General features: G+C 39.1%; 1 protein-coding gene across 1 annotated transcript in view; it reads right to left on the bottom strand.

Annotated features, from left to right (window-relative positions):
* The window catches only part of ERBB4 (erb-b2 receptor tyrosine kinase 4), a 559265-nt gene that overhangs the window by 118322 nt on the left and 418821 nt on the right, over nt 1-22122 (bottom strand). Inside the window, exon 20 of the mRNA XM_063303051.1 lies at nt 15571-15756. Within this exon, the coding sequence (XP_063159121.1) occupies nt 15571-15756 (186 nt within the window). The remainder of the gene's footprint in view (nt 1-15570; nt 15757-22122) is intronic.

Raw genomic sequence — 22122 nt, 5'->3', positions numbered from 1 at the left:
AGGAAACACAGAACATAACTGAAGGCATAACTGCCTTTCCCAAAGCTTCATAGATATTGGTAGCTTCAGAGCATGCAAGGCATTTCAGCATAGATATAGCTGTGATTTTGCTGTTAGAGGTTAAACATCTAACACAGAATCCAACAGATTTTGTGGAAGCAGAGAATTTCTGAGTTCTTAAAGCAATAAATCCATCTGACTTAGCTACAGGCAAAAATCCAAAACTATGATGATGGGAAAAATAGTGAGTGAGGCTAGTCCCTTTCAGGCTTTATAGTTCCTAGAACAGAGCCCATCCCTTTTCCATAGATATTTATCACAGTTAATAAGTAAATATTAATAAAACATCTACATCCTTCTGCAAGGGATCAACTATATCTATTACATAATGAGACACATTTTCCCTCCATTTCCAACATGGATTTAAAATTGCAAAATTTTTCACTTACAGCAAAAGCAAAAAACAGAAATAAACATGGAAGTGATCATTTCACTCATTTGAAATGAATTTTGTTGATGCCCTGCACCTATATTAGAAACCTTAATTTTGCAGACTGAGAAATGACACATACTGTATCCAGGCATATTATTAAGTCTTTTTTTTTCCCCGTTCAATTGTGTCTGATTCTTGGAGACTGCCTGGACAAATCCCTGCAGTTTTCTTGGCAAGGTTTTTCAGAAGTGGTTTGTCCTTGCCTGCTTCCCAGGGCTGAGAGAGAGTGACTGGCCCAAGGTCCCCCAGCTAGCTTTGTGCCCAAGGTGGCACTAGAACTCACAGTCTCCCAGTTTCTAGCCTGGTGCCTTAACCACTACACCAAACTGGCTCTCATTTAATAATCTAAATAATGGCATATACTTATTAACCAAAACTTAGTAATAATAATAACTTATTGTCATACATTTAAGATGCACAGTATATATGTGCTTTAGATATAAAGAATTTCTGCTTTAATACTGATTGGTATGGAATTAGTTGTGTTATAAATATGTGGCTCTGAACATGTTAAAATATAAGAAAATAATTTTTTAAAAAAAAATTACTGCAATAAACAATGGCATTCAGAATATTGAATATTATTGATTGGCATTCAGAATAATAGTTTAATGAAAGTTTAATGGTTAAGTAATCCAAAATGCCCTCGCATATAAATTCCTTGAATAATAAAAAAATAAAATTGCCTTAAACCAAGACTTCTTATACCAAGTCACCATCTAGAAAAAAAAGAGTGGTTACCTTATAAACATGAAAAATATGGGTTTATAATGGAATTCCTGACAGACCTTCACAGAAGCTGCTATAATATCTTGAATCTGATTTAGGAGAGGTTTTCAATAATACTTTTCCAAGACAGTCTATTGGGGACTGCTAAGAAAAACTTAATGGGTTTCTTTTTCCAACTGCCTCAGTATATTTGATGATAGTCAAAGTGTTTTATTGAATATTATTTTAGTACCTTTAACTCCAATATATGCTGCCTGGCCTCATACTGGTTTCATCAAGTATGCTTGGGTTGGCATTACAGCACTAAAACAACTTAACAGTTTGTGTTAATATTCCAGCTATTCCTACCAATGTGGATTAAGAGATATGAGAAGGGGCTTATTCTAATAGTTACTTCTACAAGTATGGACTAACTCTTGGATAATTCCCAGTTTTATGGAAAGATATATTAGAAATTAGGAAATGTTCTATCAGTCTAATATCACCTATAAATTATACCAGGTAATTTTTGCTTTTCGCCTATTAAAATGTTTTTGGAGTTTAGGATGAAGAAAAATATATGAGACTTGATTATCCAGCAGTAACATAGTTTGAGTCTGTTCTATATCAGATGGATGCTAATTTTATTTTTATCAGGGTATGAAATGACTGTTAGTCCAATTTAATAAATTAGAACCAGATTTAACAAATCTTCTTAGGGGTAGAGAAAACCCCTGAGATCAGTGGAACAGGTTACTTTTAGTAATCTATGTTAAGCCAGACTCATTTTAGAGCCAATTCATTGTGATCTCACTCACTGAAAGTAGATGGAAGAAAAGTTCTGTGACATTTTGAATAATCTCATTTGGTCTCAATACATGGTTTATAAAAGTGTGATTCATTAAGAGGCAGTGTGGTATGATGGTTAAGGCATTGGAGTAGGAGAAGGGAGATCCAGATTTAAATCCCCCTTCAGGACTTCAGCCCACTTGGTGACTTAGGGCCACTCTCACTCAGCCCAACCTACCTCACAGGGTTGTTGTGGTAAAAGACGGGAGGAGGGAGTGCTATGCTTCCTTGAGCTTCTGATAATGATTTTTTTTAATGGACTACAGAATACTATATGAAACATGCTGGAATATGCTTCCAGTGGGGGGAAATGTATTTATTATAAACAATTACGTCTCTTGCTGACAAAAAAGAATGTGACTTACAGTATATGGTCACAAACTTATTTTATCTAGTAAAAAAGGCCCACAGCAGTGTAATATCTTCCAGTGCCATCGATTGAAGAAAAAAAAAAGGATATTACATACTGAAGTTTTATTAGTTATTAGATGTCATATGGTACGGATGTTTTTATTTATAAGGTACTCTGGTCTTTGACCATAATAAAGATCAATTCAGTTCCATTCAGTCTGGAAAACAAGCAAGGTTTTAATTTAGGTTTGCTTTAAATGGATTTTGTAATTTGCTATGGTTTCCTAATTTTATTCCATTCTTATTTAAACACCAATGTCAGAAAAATAAAAGTTCCTTTGAACATGCATAATCTTTTGATTCATAATGAGGAGCAACAGAACAGTTCATTCTACTAAGGCAATCTTAGGTGTTAACTCCTATAAAATAGGGTATTAAGTAGAAATTGAACATTATGTTTGGTATATAATATGGCTGTGGAAAATTTTTGATTTGATTTAAAGAAGATTTGGCCAAACAAGCAATGTGAAGTTTCAGTGGATGTTTGGGGTTCACCGAGTCTCAACCATAGCTGTTGCAACCATATGTGAACAAAGCAGGGGGCTTTACTTTGTGTGACAGATTCCCTGATAGCATCACTGTGCTTAGGGGGTATTACTCTGCTGGTTGAGCCTCTCATGCCTCTGCCAGAATTGGTTTAGACAGAAGGGGCAGAGGGGAAAAACCCTTGGATTTTGCTCTTTTGCAAATGATCTTCCACCTCTCTCCAAATCCCTTTCTTATATTTCCTTGATTTTGAACTATTTTCTGACCTAAAGTATAGTCCCTATTGCTCTCTCTGTCCTGTCTATCTGTAGTCTTTCAGTTCTTTCAGACAACCCCCCTCCCCCAATATCAAAATTCTGGCTGAAACTTGCAGGTTGAATGTCCTCTAAAGCAGAATGGACATTCTGCGGCCCCAGGGCCACATCTGTTCCTCAAGCCTCTTTCTTGAATTCCCCAAACCACAGCTGTCAGAACTGGTGTCCTGGTTTACTGCCATTTCAAGGTGCAAAATGCAGGGAAAAAATGACATGGGCCAAAAATAGGCATAATGTATAGGTGACCCTCATTATTCACTTTCCCTTATATGTGGTTGGAAAATACAGACCAGATCTCAGTATCCACAGGAAATCCATGGTTTAGGATTTTTTCCCCAGGATTTTATGCACTGCTGTTTATGCATGTGTAAAATGCTGGACAGGCCTTTCCATACTCAATACCTGCAGCTGTTTGGCTGGAAGAGACCCCTTGTAAATAAAGAGGGATATCTGTACTTTATAATGCAAAACCCCAACTCTTCCCTAATCCATCCCCCCAAAAAAACTAAGAATCCTGGTTTCACCAATTTTGCATCATTATTCCACTCACTGCAGCCATTAGATAGCCATTAAATGCGAAATGTATCCCTGGTCCTCAAAAGGTTGTCCAGGTGTGTTCTTAAGGATCACCCAGACTACTAGTTTCATCCCATTCTCCCCCAAAAAGGGAAGCAGTTGTAGTTGGTGCTTCCCTCATATACCTTATGGTTAAATTTTTTATTTAATCAATTTTAGAATCTTAGAATCTTGCCACCTTCAAATCTTGAATTTGAATCTGATCTGGGTGATTCAATTCACACCCTTAATATACAAACATCCTAAATGAAGTGCGCTTTTACCAAAAAAAAAAAAAAAAGGCAGAATATAGGAAGAAGAAGGGTGATGGCAAAGGAAAAAAGAAAATCACACTTACCTGGGAAGATACTACAAGCTTAACTAGCAGAAACGTAGTAGAAGAAACAGAAGGTAAGGTAAAGAAATAAAAAAGGCTGAGAGAAATGAGTCAAAGATCATGCAAAAGGAAAAATAAATTTGAAAATGGAGAAGAGTGAACAGGAAACTGTCCTGCCCTACAATTCTTAATTAATGGGATGCCATGCTTCAGTGGCAGCTCTCCAAGGGCATAATGGCTGCCCTTCTTTGCAATGTGTTAGCCATAATTAATAATGCTGTAGTAATTAGAGGAACATAGTTTGATGAGTGCTGTAGTTCTCAAAAAGACGCAGGGGGACTAGGCACTTGGCTTCTGTTGGAAATGGCAGTATTCAGTCCACTAAGTTACAGCTTTACACGTATATTTATCAAGTCAGTGTTCTCTATTACTTGATGATGAAAACTGGATAACTATATTTTCTTCTGAAATATCATTTGAATCTAGCATACAAATATGATAAATCCACCGCCCATTCCTTTTGCTACGCTATTTGTCTGAACAAGTATATGGCTAGGCCTTGGCAGATCAAAATCTATACCCCAGGGTGATTTCCCCCAAGACTCAGCAATCTGCTGAAACCCTACATTCATTCATTCATTCATTCATTCATTCATTCATTCATTCATTCATTCATTCATTCATTCATCAAATTTGTCACCGCCCATCTCCTCCGACTGGAGGGACTCTGGGCGGTTTACAATATAAAATAAATATAGAATAAAAATTCTAATAAATATACAATAAAATTCTAATAAAATCCCATTAAAACTAAAACAATTTCTTAACTACCCCAGCTCATAAAATCCAGATGGCTATGATCTCTTCAATCATTATGTAGGAGGGGCACTTTAAGGCACTAGCCAACCCCAAGTATGTCGATTCTCCTCCCTGGCCCAAGCCCGGTGACAGAGCCAGGTCTTCAACTTCCTCTGGAAGGCTAGGAGTGATGGGGCTAATCTCACCTCTGGGGGCAAGATGTTCCAAAGGGTGGGCGCTACTGCCGAGAAGGCTCGCCTCCTGGACCCCGCCAGATGGAATTCTCTTATTGACGGGGTCCGCAGCATGCCCTCTTTGCATGAGCGGGTGGGGCAGGCTGATGATATGGGGATGATACATCTTCCAGCATTCTGTGAAAATAAAGGCCTGATCATTCTCCGGTCTCTCAGGGAGCCCTACCATCAATATCCTTAAAAATTAAGGTCCCTGATAAGTTCAGGTAGGTAAAGTTTTAGGTAGCATTCTTTTGTTTTTACAAAGCAAGTGACCATTGCTGACTTCTCTCTTCAGTGAATGTCCTGAGATGGGAACTGGAGTTCCTCCAGTCCTTTTCCTAGTTGAGTTTTACCCTCATGTCAGGGAGGGTAAATTCTGGGAGCAATTGCAACTGGGTACTACTGCGCTACAAGAGACTGTATTAGGGGTGGTTACTTAGTTTCTAAGGTTCAGAATTTGAACAGAGTCCTATTATTCCTCCATAGGCCATGAATATGGAGAACTCTGTAGTTCTGCAGATCTTTCAGCATCCCCTCCTATTGCTTCTCCCAGTTAGAGCTTTTGAAAGCTCTAACTGTGGCACAGCACTATCTAGGAGGCTTCAGGTTGCCAATCCCAATTTGACACTGTGGTTTAACCTGCACAGAGAGGGATGTACCAAATGAAATGAAACATTACAATTGTGAGAAATAAACCCCCTTACATGTTTTTAATACAGATGGAAAAGACACATAACAGAAGCACACTCACATCTTACATTTCCTAGCAAGAGAGCACATTCACCACATAAGCAGAATGAAAGCCCTAACTTTCAGAATCCCAAAGAAGATATACTCCTATATTGCACCTGATCACTATATTCTTAACTTCAAAAGTGTCCTGTTTTACAACCAAATCCCAAGCATGCTGAAAATATTGCTGTGCTGATCCAAAACAAAAACCATGGTTTGCTTAAAAGTATGGTTTATTGTCAAAATTTCCTGGGGGCATACAAACTACAATCACAAACTCACCAAGTCATGAACAAGCAAGTCACACTTACAGTTTCATATGTTGTATGCATCTAGTCTTTGTATTGTGATTAGTCCAAAGTCATTGCCATCTTTTGATGGACCAGTCGTTTTTGCTTCCCCAATCTTTGTGTTTTCTTGTTACTGCTATTTTTCTCTCACTCATTGCCTTGGGTACACACTGCCAATGCCTTAAGTACACACTTAACCATAATGTGATTTGTTTAGTTTGGGTTCAGTTGTTTGAACCCAGCCATTTTGATTTATAAGCCTGGTTTAGAATCATGCATGCAAATTCAGCTAACTGTGGTTTATTTAGTAAACTATACTTAAAGGCACAATGGCCTATTGCAATATGTGGACCTGGTCTTCATTTTACTGGCTTCAAAATCTGGTAATTTCCTGCTCTTTTGGTCACTGTCTCTTCTTTTACACATTTTGTTTGTTTGTTGAACTTTATTACTGCCCATCTCCTCCTCAGAGGAGGGACTCTGGGCAGTTTACAGAAACCAAATTTAAAATTCAATGTCAGTATAAATACAATAATAGACAATAAAAACATAAAATATAATAAAATCCAGATGGCTAAAAGTTGTGTTTCAGTCCGTGAGTTTAAAAGATCGTCCTAGGGTGCTAGCCATCCCTACAAATGGCTGTTCCCTATCCTGCTCCAGGCATGATGGCAAAACCAGGTTTCTAGCTTTTTGTGAAAGTCCAGGAGTGAGGGGGCCTGTCTCACCTCTTGGGGGAAGAATGTTCCAGAGGGCAGGAGTTACTGCAGAGAAGGCCCACTTCCTGGACCCCATCAGATGGAATTCCTTTATGGATGGGGTCCGTAACATGCCCTCTCTGCAAGACTGGGTAGGATGGGTCAATGTGATGTGTCAGGGTCAGTCTCGCTTCGCAATAAGACACAGACTCACTTAATGGGTATTAAGGATTTCTGGTTTATTGGAATGATGGCTAACAGAACGAAAAACGGGAACGGGGGTGGTGGTGTGGAGGTGCCCCTTTTATACCCACTTGTAGTGCCCCGGGCTCCTCCACCCTGCATTGTCCCGATCCCTCTTGATGGGACCCTTGATGGCTGCCTGGGCGTTTTCCCGGTGTCCCCCTTTGTCCCCCGGATTCGGTTGTGTCCTCCAGGGCACCAGGTGTGGCTTATCTCCGTTCTTCCGACGTCCTTCTTTTCAGCTGTCTATGGGTCCGTGGGCATGGGTGCTTGTGTTAATCCCTGGTTTAATTATCTCCTTCCTCTATTTCTTAATGATCATGATCTACGTTGTGAGGCTCTTTGTGCCTTGCAACGAGGTCATGACAGATGGGGATGTGACTGTCCCTAAGGTAACCTGGCCCCATGCCATGTAGGGCTTTAAAGGTAATAACCAACACCTTGAATTGGACCCGGAAGCAAATTGGGAACCAGTGCAGCTCGCGTAGCAAAAGTGTTACACGTGCCAGCCTTGGGGCACTTAAAATTGCCCGCGCAGCTGTGTTCTGGACCAGTTGTAGCTTCCAGATATTCTTCAAGGGTAGCCCCATGTAGAGTGCATTACAGTAGTTTATATGGGAGATGACCAGGGCATGAGTCACCATTCGAAGGGCCTCTTGGCTCAGGAAAGGGCGTAACTGGCGCACAATACAAAGTTGAACAAAGGCCTTCCTGGCCACAACTGCCACCTGCTCTTTGAGCAGAAGCTGTGAGTCCAGGAGGACCCCCAAGTTATGCACTGGGTCTGTCTGGGGCAGTGCGACCCCATCCAGAACCAAAGAAATTTACTGATTCTTCCTGTGAAATAGGTTCATGCTCATTGTCAGATATGTCACCTTAGAAACAGTCTACTTTAGAAGTACACCTATTGTATGATAGCCTCATATAAAATTAAACATATTAAATGGATAAGCATGTAACATTATATTTCTACTAGACCATCTGAATGGGTGAAGAGAATACATAAACAAAATGGACTACCTCATCTGATGCAAAAACAGGCTGTGTATTATATCTACCAAGATTTTTGTTCCCTTTCCCCCATTTTTTTCCCTTAAAGTGACAAGATTACCAGAATAAAGGACTTAACACATGGTAGTAGATTTAGGAATGTACAGTAGAATAAATGTTATTGAATTGTAGTACACATTATTCTGTTTATTTCCCCACTAGCAACTTATAGCGTCTTCTAGAATTATCTATCCATCATTGTGCCAAAATAACAACAATAAGGGCAGGCATTATATCACTTCCATGATAGCTGGGTGATGCTATGAAGACTCTATAAATGTCCATACATTGCCATGTATTGCATTAAGCATCTTAGCAAATACAAAAGGCAGTTGCATAAATGGAAACCTTAAAAATGGAAATGAATTTATATAGTTCTTTGGCAAATATAACTGTCCAAAGTTATATACATACCATGCTTCAAAAGATGTACAATACAATAGCTGCCTATCCAGTAGCTGCTCTCTTTCTGACAGATTCATGGGACCAAGTTAGTCCCCCTCCCCCCCTTATTACAACGCTTTTGTTGGGAGGCAAGGATCCCTTGGCCTGTCTGGGGCAGTGACTCCTGTGTGGTGGAAGCCTTCTTACAGTTGCAGGGCAAGAAGTGAAGCCAGATTCCTCCCCAAAGCCCCACTGAGCTCCGTCTCTTCTGGCTCTCCCAGCTGGCTTGTCCTTCTTTCCCACCACTCCTACAGGGAGTTCAAGGACCACTAGGAATGCGGCATTTCTGTCCACAGCCTCTCTATTACTGACCTCCTTCAGAAGAAAAGTTTCTACAGTCTTTTCCTTTCTTGTTTTCCATAAACAGGCAAGAAATTGTTTATTTCAGCATACTAACTGAATGATGCACCCCTCCCAGAGCCACTTATTGGGAAATGGGTGGCTATATCAATCAATCAATCAAATGAAATTTTAAGGGATATTTGGCTGGGAAAGGGGTTCTCTTTTTATTTTATGCTCCCCTCTTTCACTGCCTCTCTTTTGGTTTGCATTTTATTGGTTTTTCCATTTTTATTCTTAAAATATAAATACATAACATAAGGTAAATAACAGAATTTTTTGCAATAACTAACAGCCTCATGTGGCACAAAGTGGTAGGTGGCAGTATTGCAACCGAAACTCCCCCCGCGACCCGACTTCGATCCCAGTGGAAGCTGGATTATCTCTTGGGTAGCCGGCTCAGGTTGACTCAGCCTTCCATCCTTCCGAGGTCAGTAAAATGAGTACCCAGCTTGCTGGGGAAGGTGACAACTGGGGAAGGCAATGGCAAACCACCCCGCTATTGTCTGCCAAGAAAACCTCACAAAAGCGGCGTCCCCCCAAAGGGTCAGACATGACTCAGTGCTTGTACAGGGGACTTTCACACACACAGGTTATTGCAGTTTGACTGGGATGGAACTGGGTGGTGAGTTGCCTGCCTAATGCAAAGAGGGCAGAAGGAGGGCACATAAGTGCAAGCAGGAAGCTTTTAGCCTCAGGACTCCAGAGAAAGAGGAAAATGGTGAGACTGAGCCACACCCCAGAACCAAAACCCTCTGAGCAAAAGGGGGGAATGTCCTATGTGTGCCGCTCTTCTGTGAAGATGAATTTTTCTCTGACTTTGCAGAAGCCCAGGGAGGGCTTTGCAGGGTTCTGTTGCCATTATTTCCAGTGATGAAAAACTGAAACACAGCACAGCAGTGACAGCTTGACAGATTTCAAGTAATAATTAAATTATCTAGGATCTAGAAAATTATTTATTGCATCCATCCAAGTTTTAACATTGGACAGAATAATTTTCTTATGTACAGAGTAAGGTAGAAGAAGTAGGAGCCATGCCTCTCCATGATCCAATCTCCATCCTAGTTTCTGAAGAGGCTAATCAGAACCAGTCTCTAAGCAACTTCAGGAGTCCTTGAGCTTTCCTCTTTATCTAATGTTACAACATAAACATTTCATTTGATTGCATTCATTTTACAGTTTTATTATTTTATGGGAGCATTTTTGAACAGAGACAAATGCACATGTACATAATGTACATCTGTCCTTTAAAGAGGCAGGGATTTAGTCGCTTAACTTTGACACACAACAGACACACACATGAGTAAATCAATAATTTAAACTTTGAAATAAATGTAGAACTGGATAGGTTCTTGGTTTCCTGTGCTATAGACTACCCTTCTTATCAGGGCACCTCCATTAGTAAACTCTGCTTTGTGTAAATGAACTCTCTCAGAGTGGCAATTAAAACAGCCTTTAGTCCTGGTCCTTGCTAGCGTAAGTATGTTGTTGGTGCAGCATAATAATTATACAATTAGCCTTGTCATGGCATGGAGATTGGGAATAGAGACATCTTGAAGTTTAAAATATGGGCAGCTGATAGATGACCATCATTAACCCCATCCTTTGTCCACTCCTCAGCAGGCTTTTCATAAACTGTAAGCCAGGATTGCTTAATAAAAAAAGAAAGACCTTGAACTACAGCTACATCCTTTCACCTCCTCTCAACCTTTCTGCTCACCCTTGCTTCCTCCTACTGCACACACAGTCTGCCCATCTTTCACTCCTGGCTGCTTGAAAATAACTAAAGCTGCTTTTAACTAGCCTGCTTATCAATCAAATGCTGCCAAAGAGAATAAAAGGAAAAGGCTCTTCTCTAACAATACAGCCAAATGGCCCTAATCTTAGAAAACTATTTTAACTGTGAAGGCTTGTTCTCTCTGTGCTAATCACTATGGCTGCTGATTCACACAGGAGAGGTGCGGGAAATGATATAATGTTCCTTGAACTTGATTTTTAAGCTAGTGTAACCATGGAAATCCTCTTGAATCCCAAGAGTTCTACTAGGTGAGAATCTTGATCTCTAACGTGCACTGAGACATGGTAATCTAATAGTAACAGAAAAGTTGATTTAGTTATGCAAGGCTAACTAATTTCCCATTGGGATTTTCTCTTAGGAACATCAATTCCACACATTTGTGCTATATCCACCCTTGATGGATGTGGTACGACAGCAGTCTTTCAGTAGTCAGTTAATAGCATGATACAGAGTTTTCATCAGCTTCCAGAACAAGCAAAAAGGACAAGTCCTTAATGTCTTACACCTCAAAACTGTCTTCAAAATGTAGAGTAAAATTGGGAACAATTCAACATCTGCCGATTGCTATAATGATATCTAATAGGAGAAAAGCACATATTCATTTGCTGCTATGGAACACTCAAGTAACTTGGGATAATCCTATAGTCCTTGGGTCAGTCCTACAGATAGATGATTTCTTCAAGAATTCTGACATTTCATGTTGATTTTATGATGAGGGAGGTAACATTCCTCATCACAATGTTACATCACATGCACAATTAGTTCATGAACTAGTGGATTTATGTAGTAGATGCATGAAAGATGCATCTCCATTTTGAGCTGCAAATGAAAAAAAAAAGCGGTTCTCTCTTAAACTAAGGGGGAGCAAGTGCCTGCTATTGATCTGACATTTTTTCTGAGAAAAAAATTGATTCCAAGTGTTTTTAGGCTAATATTATTGTACTTTCTCTCCCAACTGACACTTCGCCAAGGTTAATGCAATTTTGGAATTATTTTATATCCAAAAGATGTTAAAAGGATATCCCCTGGGAATCTCATTGACATTCCAATATACAAAATTGCTTATCACTTTGGCTTCTTGTTCTTGTTCTTATTATTAAGAATAATAGAGTTATAGAATTTTGGGCAGTCTCCTGGGAAAGAAAAGGATCAAAATATTATTTCAATACAGTATAGAAATACTTAAAGCAGTTGCCATGCCCTAGGAAATAATTGGGATAAGACAGAATTTCCAAAATCAGATTCCAATTATCACAATGCAGGCCATCATGATGAAGGAAAGGAAAAACATCTTTCATCATTTCACCTCATTCACACGAAGTTCAGCCTTTCTGAGAATATGAAGCACTGCGCAGTGGACATGGTATGTATGAAATCTAAGTTCTCACTGCAATGAGAAAGTCTATGTCTGCGGAATTTGGCAAACTTTGTAATGTTATATGCTTCAAGCCAAGAACTAGGAGACTTTCTCCTAAGCATCTATCCTAAACTTAACAATTATTTTAGAGAGAATGTGAAATGCTTGTACTTTAAAGAAGTACCTAGCTTAACGATTTAATCAGTGTGATGGACACATTCAGAAATATCAAAGCCACTTGGCTTTGGGGAGTAAGCCCAATGAACTTAGTGGAATTTGTTTCAGAACAGGTAAAAACAGATTGCACTATGAGTCTGTCAGCATATAAAAACACAGGTATTTTTTTGCAAACTTTCCTGGGAAAGGAAAACTCTCATGGAAAAGGCAAATGTATCTCAATTCCTCTTTTGTTTTTAAAACATACTGTATGTACACCACTGATGTACAAAAAGGTAGCAAAGATCTCAATCCTAAATGGATAATCTTCAGTAATATTAACCAACTACACCATTCCAAATGGCATTGTCAGAAGCATATTGCTCCTGGCAAACTGAGTGAGATCCTTTGCAGTATTTGTAGCTTTTCGTACACAATTTGAGACAGCTGGAAAGGAACTTTCATGCCAAATGATTTCCTCTGAAGCAGGAGCTTTAATAAATAACACTGCACAAAAGCAGACAAAGACAGACACAGCAGGGCTGATGCCTGCTACAGCAGAGCTAACTTCATTTGCAACCATTCACAAAACAAAATTCACAATAAAACTAAAGGACCCTTTGTTCCTTCTTCTTCAGCCACAGTACAGAAAACTGTCACCAGAAACTGATGTAGACAAAGATACAGTTAATAAAAGGCAAACATCCAAAACAACTTCAGGCCACACAAATAACTGTCTGAAAGGGTCAGTGGATATTTTTGATTGTGCTCTGAGTAGCTTTCTAGACAAGCGCAATAAATCTTGCCAAACTGCTTTAGGAAATCTAAACTTGAGAGTAAATCCAGTGCAGTGTGGCAAAGGAACTTTGGCCACATACTCCAAAAGTGCATAGTTTTTTTCCTTACCACCATAAGTAGAAATAATAATATTCTTGATAAATTCAGAAAAGCTGGATTCTAATGAGGTTTACTAAATTTTTCATCAGTGTTTACTTTCACTAAAAAATTGTTACGTAATTAAATTGTATGAAAATAAAACAGTATGTGTTTTATGACCAGGTTCTAGCCAGTGATTAGAGCTAAAATATAGACTACGTAAAAGCTCCAAAGGTTGATTGTCACAAGCCAAGCTATGCAGTCATTGGGTAATTCCAAAAATATAGCCAGAAAAGCTCTCCAAGACAGTTAGAGCTACCAAGGGGACTGTACCCAGCTCCTGCATCCATCTAACCAAGTCCAGGGAAACCAAGGGGCTCAACTAAGCTGTATGGTATGAACAGCCTTGACATACTCCATCACTCCATCCCAGCCTATGTGACTGGTGTAAGAACTACCTGGAGATGTTACCAGAAATTTGGGACAATTTTTGCTCACTAATTCAAAACCCTTCTTAAAGTTCTATCCTAATTTGTTATTCTGGAGCTTCGTGCCAGATTATGGTGCCATGGTAGGTAGACAATTTAAAAACCTATAGGTATTTGTGCAAAATAGCTTTGGAAGGAGGGAAAGGAAACATTAGATCCAATGATCAATAGCTCTGTCTTCAACTCTGAGTGATCCTTATGATCACAGCCTTATCTGACTGAAATGGAACTGAAAGATACTAATTACAAATCTTTGAATGATTTCCTACAGTATCTTAAACATAAAGGAGGGGAACTATTGCCTCACAACATGCCAAAATCCCATTTAACAGAGTTGTTGTAAGAAAATGTGATGACCGATGCTACCTAAAACAGCCAAGAGATCCAGGTGAATCATCAGTGCCATGCTCCCCTTGTTTCAAGTACAAGTCAGATACAATTTCTTGTTTCAAGTACAAGTCAGATACAATCAAGGATGAAGCCAGATTGAAATGAGTGTAGAAAATCCCTTTCATTGAAGCACTACTGAAGTTGATTGGTTACCATCTGTTTGACCACTTCACCCAAAAGGGTCTATTAGTCTTTTGGCAGAAAATGTCCAAACTGAAGAGTCTAGGGAGCATTTCTGAGGAAGGGATGCAGAAGTCCCCTTCCAAGGCTACTGCTATTGACATCCTATAAACAGGCATTCACATCCCACTTTCTGAGGCTGCAACACCAGAAACTAATTTTACACAATTAGTCTAGAAGACATTCTAGATAACTTTTCTCATATTCTGCAATGGCACCAGCAGTGGTCCCAGCAGAAGGCAAGGCTAGAGGGAGAGGGCCTGGCTGAGAAAAGCAGTGTCATGGTGTCTTTTCACCGTGCACTGCAACGTCGAATGTACAAAAGTGGCAAAATCCTCTGGGCACCACTGAATGGCACTCAAGTCAGATGTTTTACTATTTAATTGGTTATTTGCATCAAGCAGACTTGATTTGAGAATTTGGGAACTGAATATTACAATGAATTCCCCAGAAAATATGCATTGTTTTAAGCATTTTTGAACAAAATCCAAAAATGCAACTTTTTAGAGCTAAACTGTTTGGCCCAAGTATGAAATCCAAAGGATAGCTGTACTGGAAACTGCAGTTAGTCTGGGAGGAGCAATTTGGTTGATCGTGGACCAGTTGAAATTTTCAGCTTTCCCTATATGCAATAAACCATTTCCTTTGCAAGCCAGATATTTTCACATCCAGAAAAATAAGAAGTAAAAAATTGATCACGAACACGTATAGTACACATACTGTACAGTAATCAAACAACCTAATATACAGTATATATTAGCAACACTGAAAAGTACAGGTGTTAAAGTATAACACCATTTCAGTTCGCATATTAGTATTAATTAGTTATGTTGTAATTAAAATGTGACCAGATAAAGATGATCTTTCACTTTAATCCATGAAGTGCAATATGTCACTTAATGTTATTATAGAAAATAATAATTCCTCTGTATCCCTTTGTCAAACTGTTCATGTGTGGTCAAATTTGTCAAAACTCAAAACATCTCTTCCATACACAAAAATCTCCATAATCCATCTAGACTGTCTTCTTTTTAAAGTTAATTCCTGTTAGACAATTTCAAAAAGTCATAACTTCGCACATGCTAATTTTGCTTTAGAAAAATAATTGTATCAGTACTAAAAATGCAGGACATCATACTCAACACAGGAAAAAAAATAGTAAAATTTAGCAAAAGAATGCAAAATTTCCTTTGTCCTTTACAGTTTCAATCATGTAATCCATAAATTAACATAATGCTACAGAGATGATTTTAAAAAAAAAAACCAGTTCTCAAAAAGTTTGAAATATAAAGTGAAAATCAATGACAGGTTCCACCCGTAAGTAAAACCTGTAATAGCTTACCTTGGCTATCTGAACACACCAGTTAAGCAAAACCTGGGAACCAATGTTATCCTTATGTTCATGCACGTAGTCTAGTAAGCAACCATGGGGCATCAGCTGAGTAACTAGCTGGATGGTGGGGCTCAGACAGACTCCTAGTAATCGAACCAGATGTGGATGGTCCATACTTGCCATTATAAGTGCTTCCTACAAGAAAAAATTAAAATTAAAATTATTAAAATTACAGCTCAGTATTCACATACAAAGGACATTCTGTGCTTCCAGTTAAGTACAGAATTGCTAAATAAGAAATTCAGGAAAGTCCATTTCCTCTCCTATGAGACAGCACATTCTTTTAAGATCTTCATCATACAGCAATGCTCAGATTACTATCTGATAATAGGATCTATTCTGCTGATGCTAACCTGATTATGGAATATTGTTCCCAGAGATACTTGGCTTAGTAGCTTTTATTCTCTTATTCTCTTAATCATTTCATGGATGATTAATTTTATTTCTATTTCTTTGAGTTATATTGCTAATGTTTTTGTAATGTGATTTTTAATAGTTTATTCTTTTTTTGCATTATTTAAGGATATGTGGATTAGTTTAAATCCAAGACTACCACTGTTGCATATAATTTCTTCCACCAATTTTCTTAGAGTTTTTCAAAAGAAAATCTTCATGTGTTCTTGTAGAAAACCTTGCTGAATAGACACTGTTTTAATGGAACTTTCTCAGAGAAAGCAGATTTCAGCAAAACTATTCCTTGTTTGTTAGTTGAATGTGTAAGTCACCTCAATACTCCAACCAACTCTAAGCAGTGTAAAGCATATTAAAACAATAAAGCAAGTAATAAACAACAATATATTACTGTACTGGGGAAGGAAACATCAAGAATAAGGAATAAAATCCCAGTATCAGTACAGGGTCACAAATCACCCTGCCCCAGGACTTGCTGAAAGAACTACATTTTAAGGATTTTCCTAAATGAATGGGGGTGTGTGGGTGTGGGTGTGGGTTATTTGACAGGGCAGGGATGGCCACAGAAAAGTCATCTCTCCAAGGTCCCAGAAGAAGCAACTTTCAGTACTATTCATGCTTTTATCCGACTGCAAAAAAATACAGTACATTTGACAAGAAACCAAAATATAGAAACTCCTAGATACAACCCTATTTAGAAGCACAATTCAGATGTTTTAGTATTTTGATTAGTTATGCAATCTTCTTTTAAAGAACTACCTCTATGGGAATTTTTCTTCCTGCTTGCAGGAGAAAGGACTATGCACAATATTAATTGGCTTCCATGATGTCTTAATTCAACTTTATTTAATTTATACAAATTTTCTCATCTGTTATTGTTCTTTCACCTCCAAGGCACAGATATTGTCTAGCATGATATTCTTCATTTTGGCATCTAGCTCTTGATAACGACTCTGGTTCTTCATGTCTCATGAACTGCAGGCCACTATCTTGCAATATGGTATAGCAGCATGGAAATGTCACAGATAGGCACTAGGATCTATGCTGGATCCACTGATTAACAGGTTGTGTGAATATTCAGTTTGGAAATTTGATTCAAAGGGTTAATGTTATTCTCTGGATCAAAACGAAACCAATCTAGCTGCATAAGAAGCTTAGTAAAGATTTTAAAAGGACACATACAAGAAATAGACAAAGAATACAGATAGATAGCCCAGGACTATACAAAAAGAGAGAAGTGTGAAGAGAGAAGTGTGAAGAGCAGAATGGAAGAGCAGGACTTCCTACTTTGTAACTGTTACACTACCTCCTTACTTAATATATCTTGATTTCAGCAAAGCATTTGACAAGGTACTCTATGGCATGCTGCTTAGCTACTTTGTGCTAGATGGTGTCATAATTAAGTAAATACATAGCTGGGTTGAAAACTGTACTGAGAGAGTGCTTATCAAGAGAGGTCAAGTGGATACCACAAGGATCAGTGCTGAGCCATCTGTTTTTTAAATATTTTTATTAATGATTGGGATGAAGTGGTATAAGGGATGCTCATCAAAGCTGTACGTGATACAACATTCAGTTAGGAAACAAAAATCAATGCACAGGTATAGGATGGGGAATACCCAGCTTGTAAAAGAAGAAAAAATACTGGAATAGTAGTTGATTATTTATTTATTTATCTAATTTATCCCTGCCCATCTCCTCCCGTCGGAGGCCTCTGGGCGGTTTACAACAAATGATTAAAACCATCAGAATAATAAAATACAATAAAAATACTATAAATAGAAATAAAGAATAAAGAATAAAAATCCAAGCGATGAAAGATCTAAAACAGTCCAAGTGTGGGAGGAGTGGTCTATAACAACCATCCCCATGTAACTCTATTCCCCTCTCCACCCCAAGCAAGTTGGCAGAACCAGGTCTTCAGACTCTGCCGAAAGGCCAGGAGCGATGGGGCCAATCTCACCTCCGGGGGCAGCATGTTCCACAGGGCGGGAGCTACTGCGGAGAAGGCCCGCTTCCTGGACCCCACCAGATGAAATTCTTTTACAGACGGGGTCTGTAGCATGCCCTCTCTGCACGATCGGGTGGGATGGGTTGATGTAATGGGGAAGAGACGGTCCCTCAGGTAACCTGGTCCCATGCCATGAAGAGCTTTAAAGGTAATAACCAACACCTTGAATTGGACCTGGAAGCAAACTGGTACCCAATGCAGCTCGTGCAGCAGTGATGTTACATGTGCCCTTCTGGGGGCACCAAAAACAGCTCACACAGCTGCATTCTGGACCAGCTGAAGCTTCCGGATACTTTTCAAGGGTAGCCCCATGTAGAGCACATTGCAATAGTCTATCTGAGAGATAACAAGGGCATGAGTGACTGTTCGAAGGGCCTCCTGGTCCAGGAAGGGGCGTAACTGGTGCACAGCACGTAGCTGCACAAAGGCTCTCCTGGCCACGGCTGCCACCTGCTCTTTGAGCAGGAGCTGTGAGTCCAGGAGGACCCCCAAGTTACGCACCAGGTCTATCTGGGGCAGTGCAACCCCATCCAGAACCAGAGATGTTAATGTCCCAGATACAGAAGAACCATTAACCCACAGCCACTCAGTCTTACCAGGGTTCAGTTGAAGCCTGTTGTTCCCCATCCAGGCCCCCACAGCCCCCAGACACTCGGAGAGGGTGGTCACGGCATCACTTACTTCACCCGGGATGGAGATATATGAACCCAGTATCAGCCAAGACTCTGATATTACCACAAAAAGGACAAATGTAATTCTAGGCTGCACCAGCCAAAGTATAATTTGCAAATTACAGGAAGTAATCATTCCTTTTCATTTCACCTGGTCAGACCCTATCTCAAGAACTTTATCATACTGTGGGCATTACAATTTAAAAAGAATTCAGAGAAATTGGAATAGATCCAACAAAGAGCAACAAGGATGATTAGGGGGTTAGAAACTAAGACCTGTGAAGTAAGATTGATAGCATTATTAGTACACCTCAAAGGATGTCACACAAAAAGTTGAGACCTGTTCTCTCCTTCCAGTGGGCAGGACATGGCATAGTGGATTTAAATTACAATAAAACAGATTCCAGCTGAATGTTAGAAAAAAATTCGTAAGAGTTAGAACAGTTTGACAGTGAAACCAATTATCCAGAGAGGGTAGCAATAAATGGTAAGTTGATGAAAGTAAAGACATGAAAGAAAAAAAGCAAAAGGAAACATAGCTAAAACTAAACCAAATCAACTTTATTAACCAAACTGAATGAGTGAATAGGATCAGACTTGATTCACGCAGGTCTACTAATTACTATTTCTAATGTTTGTACTATAAAAAGGTAGAAAGTGAGGATTCCTCTGTAAGAGAGGAGCTGTTCTGTGACTTCATTTCATATGAACACCTCAAAACTTGATTCACTAAATATAAACATATTTCATAATAACCACCCTTTCTGCAAAATTACAATCATCATCACCATCATCATAAATACAAGATGGAAGATGGAAAGAAACGGGAAAAAAAATATGGGGTGAGGTGGTAGAGGCAGTTGAATTTGAATTAAACAAAATTGCTCATCTAAGTACAAAGAGGATTTGAAACAAAATTGCTGAATATTTGCATAATAGTTGCTTTATATAAAAAAGTAGATGAACAAGACATTAATTATAGGGAGGGAGGTATAACAGATGGCTTAACCTTTTATTTTTTTGAAATCTTTTTGAGGTTATGTAAAGCTTTTTTTCATGGTTTTGGAGGAGTAGATTACGATCTAAGTGGCAAAGAAAGGGTAGGGTGACAAGGAGCAGAGGCACAAAGAACAGATCTGTTTAAACCATTTGTTCTGTGTTAAAATTAACATTCCATTCTGTTGTCAATCCTACATGAGGTCTAAAAGAAGTATTAGCATCTTTTTGACAACAGTATTAGAAAACAGTATTATAGGCCACCAGAAAAAACGCATACAGGTACATTATCCATTTTATAAAAATAAAACAACCTTGTGATTATGCTCTCTCTCGTCTCCTTTTTCCACCCAACTGCATCTCGGTAATGGAATGGGTATTTCTTTTTTACATTGCCAGTCTCCTACCTGCAGACCAATCAGAATGCAGGCCCTTTCTCTTGCCTAAGAAGAGTAAGGGAGAATCTACAACCTTCTGTCTGTGAGCCCTGAACCTGTCATTCTCCAACTTTCAGCCAGAGATTAAGCAACAGCTGCTCCCGGAGGGCTCTTTTTGAGATTGCCCTTTTTCCCCTGGACAGAGGAGAGAAAAAAGGCTCTGGGCTTTACCAACATACAGTTTTCCAGGGTGTCTTGAGAGTATGATACAAATGGTCACTGCCCTGAAACATCGCATTCCTTGCGTCTGGGACACTGCTGTTCTCCTTGACAGCGTTCCAGGCGCAAAGCATCAGGGGATACCAATTTTAGGGTTTGGTTAATGAGATGTTGCTGAAGAATTTTACTATTTTTTTTTAACCAAAGTAAATATGGTCTTCTGTAAGAACACTGATTTAGAGTAAGTTCCTAGAAATGCATGATGTGATTGGATTTTAAAGAAAAAAAAATGTATACCTTTACATATCCTTTTAGCTACTGTCTAACATTGAACAGATACTATTACACCAGACTGCCTTTCTTTTCTCATTCTGGTTTGTTTTTTTAAAATAAATGACTGCCAACACCATGCTGATTTAATATGCCACCACACAACCACAATTCAGATTTCAGTTCTGCTTATCCTCATGCAAATCACTTCAACTATAGACATACAATCGGAAAGAATATTGAGAAGAGCAGCAGGCATGGATCAAAATCAGCAGCAGTAGCTGTTATTCCAGAATCTAAAAGTCCTCACTATTTTTTTTTATGTTCCTATGGAAATGAAGGAAAGAGAATGTATTAAACTTTCAGTAGCAGCTTGCTTTTATTGGAGGAAAAAATATCAGCAATTCTTGCATGCAGAAAATAGGAGGATTGCTATCTCCATTTCTCAACAAAACGTATAAAGAAGACGTTGCATTGCTACATGTGATTTTGAGCTAATTACTCCTTTAGCAACACACAAGGACCTCCCAATTCTGCCAATTCTTCTGCCAATCTTGAGGAAAGTTTAAGAAAGGTATAGGCCAAATAGATGTGATGAAACAGATCTGCTGGGAATCCTAGCCAGACAATGAGACGCAAGAGACAAAGGAATAGGAGCATAACAGACCTGAAGGAACAAATGGAGATGACAAACAGAAGGAAGCAAATGAATCAAGGGCAGTAAAATAGACAAAACAGAGCTTAAAGGGAGGCTACATAAAGGCAACTGGGTACGGAAAAGGGAGTTAATGATAGCATTTGTCCCCACACAAAACTGTTGTTCTGCTTTTGGAGAGAGTTTCTCTCTATATATTATTGTCCTGTGGTACGTTCAACATGATGATCATGATACTTCTAATGAAACTTCTATAAGATTTCTAAAGAATTGCTGCACAATTCCTCTATTTCTGTTAGAATGTTAGTAAATTCCTGGACACATTCATATAATTAACTTGACAGCAAGCAGTATGGTTTGTTACTGCCTTCTTCCAGGCCAGAATGTTTTTGAATTTTTTTTTTCAAACTTTAAAGTCTAGTCTATAGCTTTGGATTTCCTTGTGTTCTCCCATCCAAGTACTCACAGGGAGACAGCCTGCTTGATCGGCCCACCCCAGGTGCCTGATGGACCCAACCGGGTTCCAGAGGGAGCTTACGGTTTTCCCTGAGGACCTGGTGAGCAATTCAGCTGAGGCCCTAACTGCAGCCTGAACTAGGTGGATGATTGAGGCACTGGACCATATTGCCCCTATGCAGCCCCTCCCCTTGTGCCAATCCCAGGGTTCCCCTTGGTTTTCTGAGCAGCTCTGGGAAATGTAGCCCAAGAAGAGATGCCTAGAGTGCCGTAGGATTAAAACAAAGAGCGAATCCAACCAAACATGAGTAAGAACAAATATTAGGGATTACATCATAGTGATAAGGGTGGCAAAATGACATCGTTTCTCTGCCCTTGCTGGGCCTGCAAATAGCCACCTGGTGGCCCTGTTCAAGGTGGCCTGATCTCTGCTAG

This window comes from Candoia aspera, chromosome 1 (assembly GCF_035149785.1).
Source record: "Candoia aspera isolate rCanAsp1 chromosome 1, rCanAsp1.hap2, whole genome shotgun sequence".
NCBI lineage: Eukaryota > Metazoa > Chordata > Lepidosauria > Squamata > Boidae > Candoia > Candoia aspera.
The sequence above is the reverse complement of the archived record's forward strand: the minus strand, read 5'-3'. Positions and strand labels throughout refer to the sequence as shown.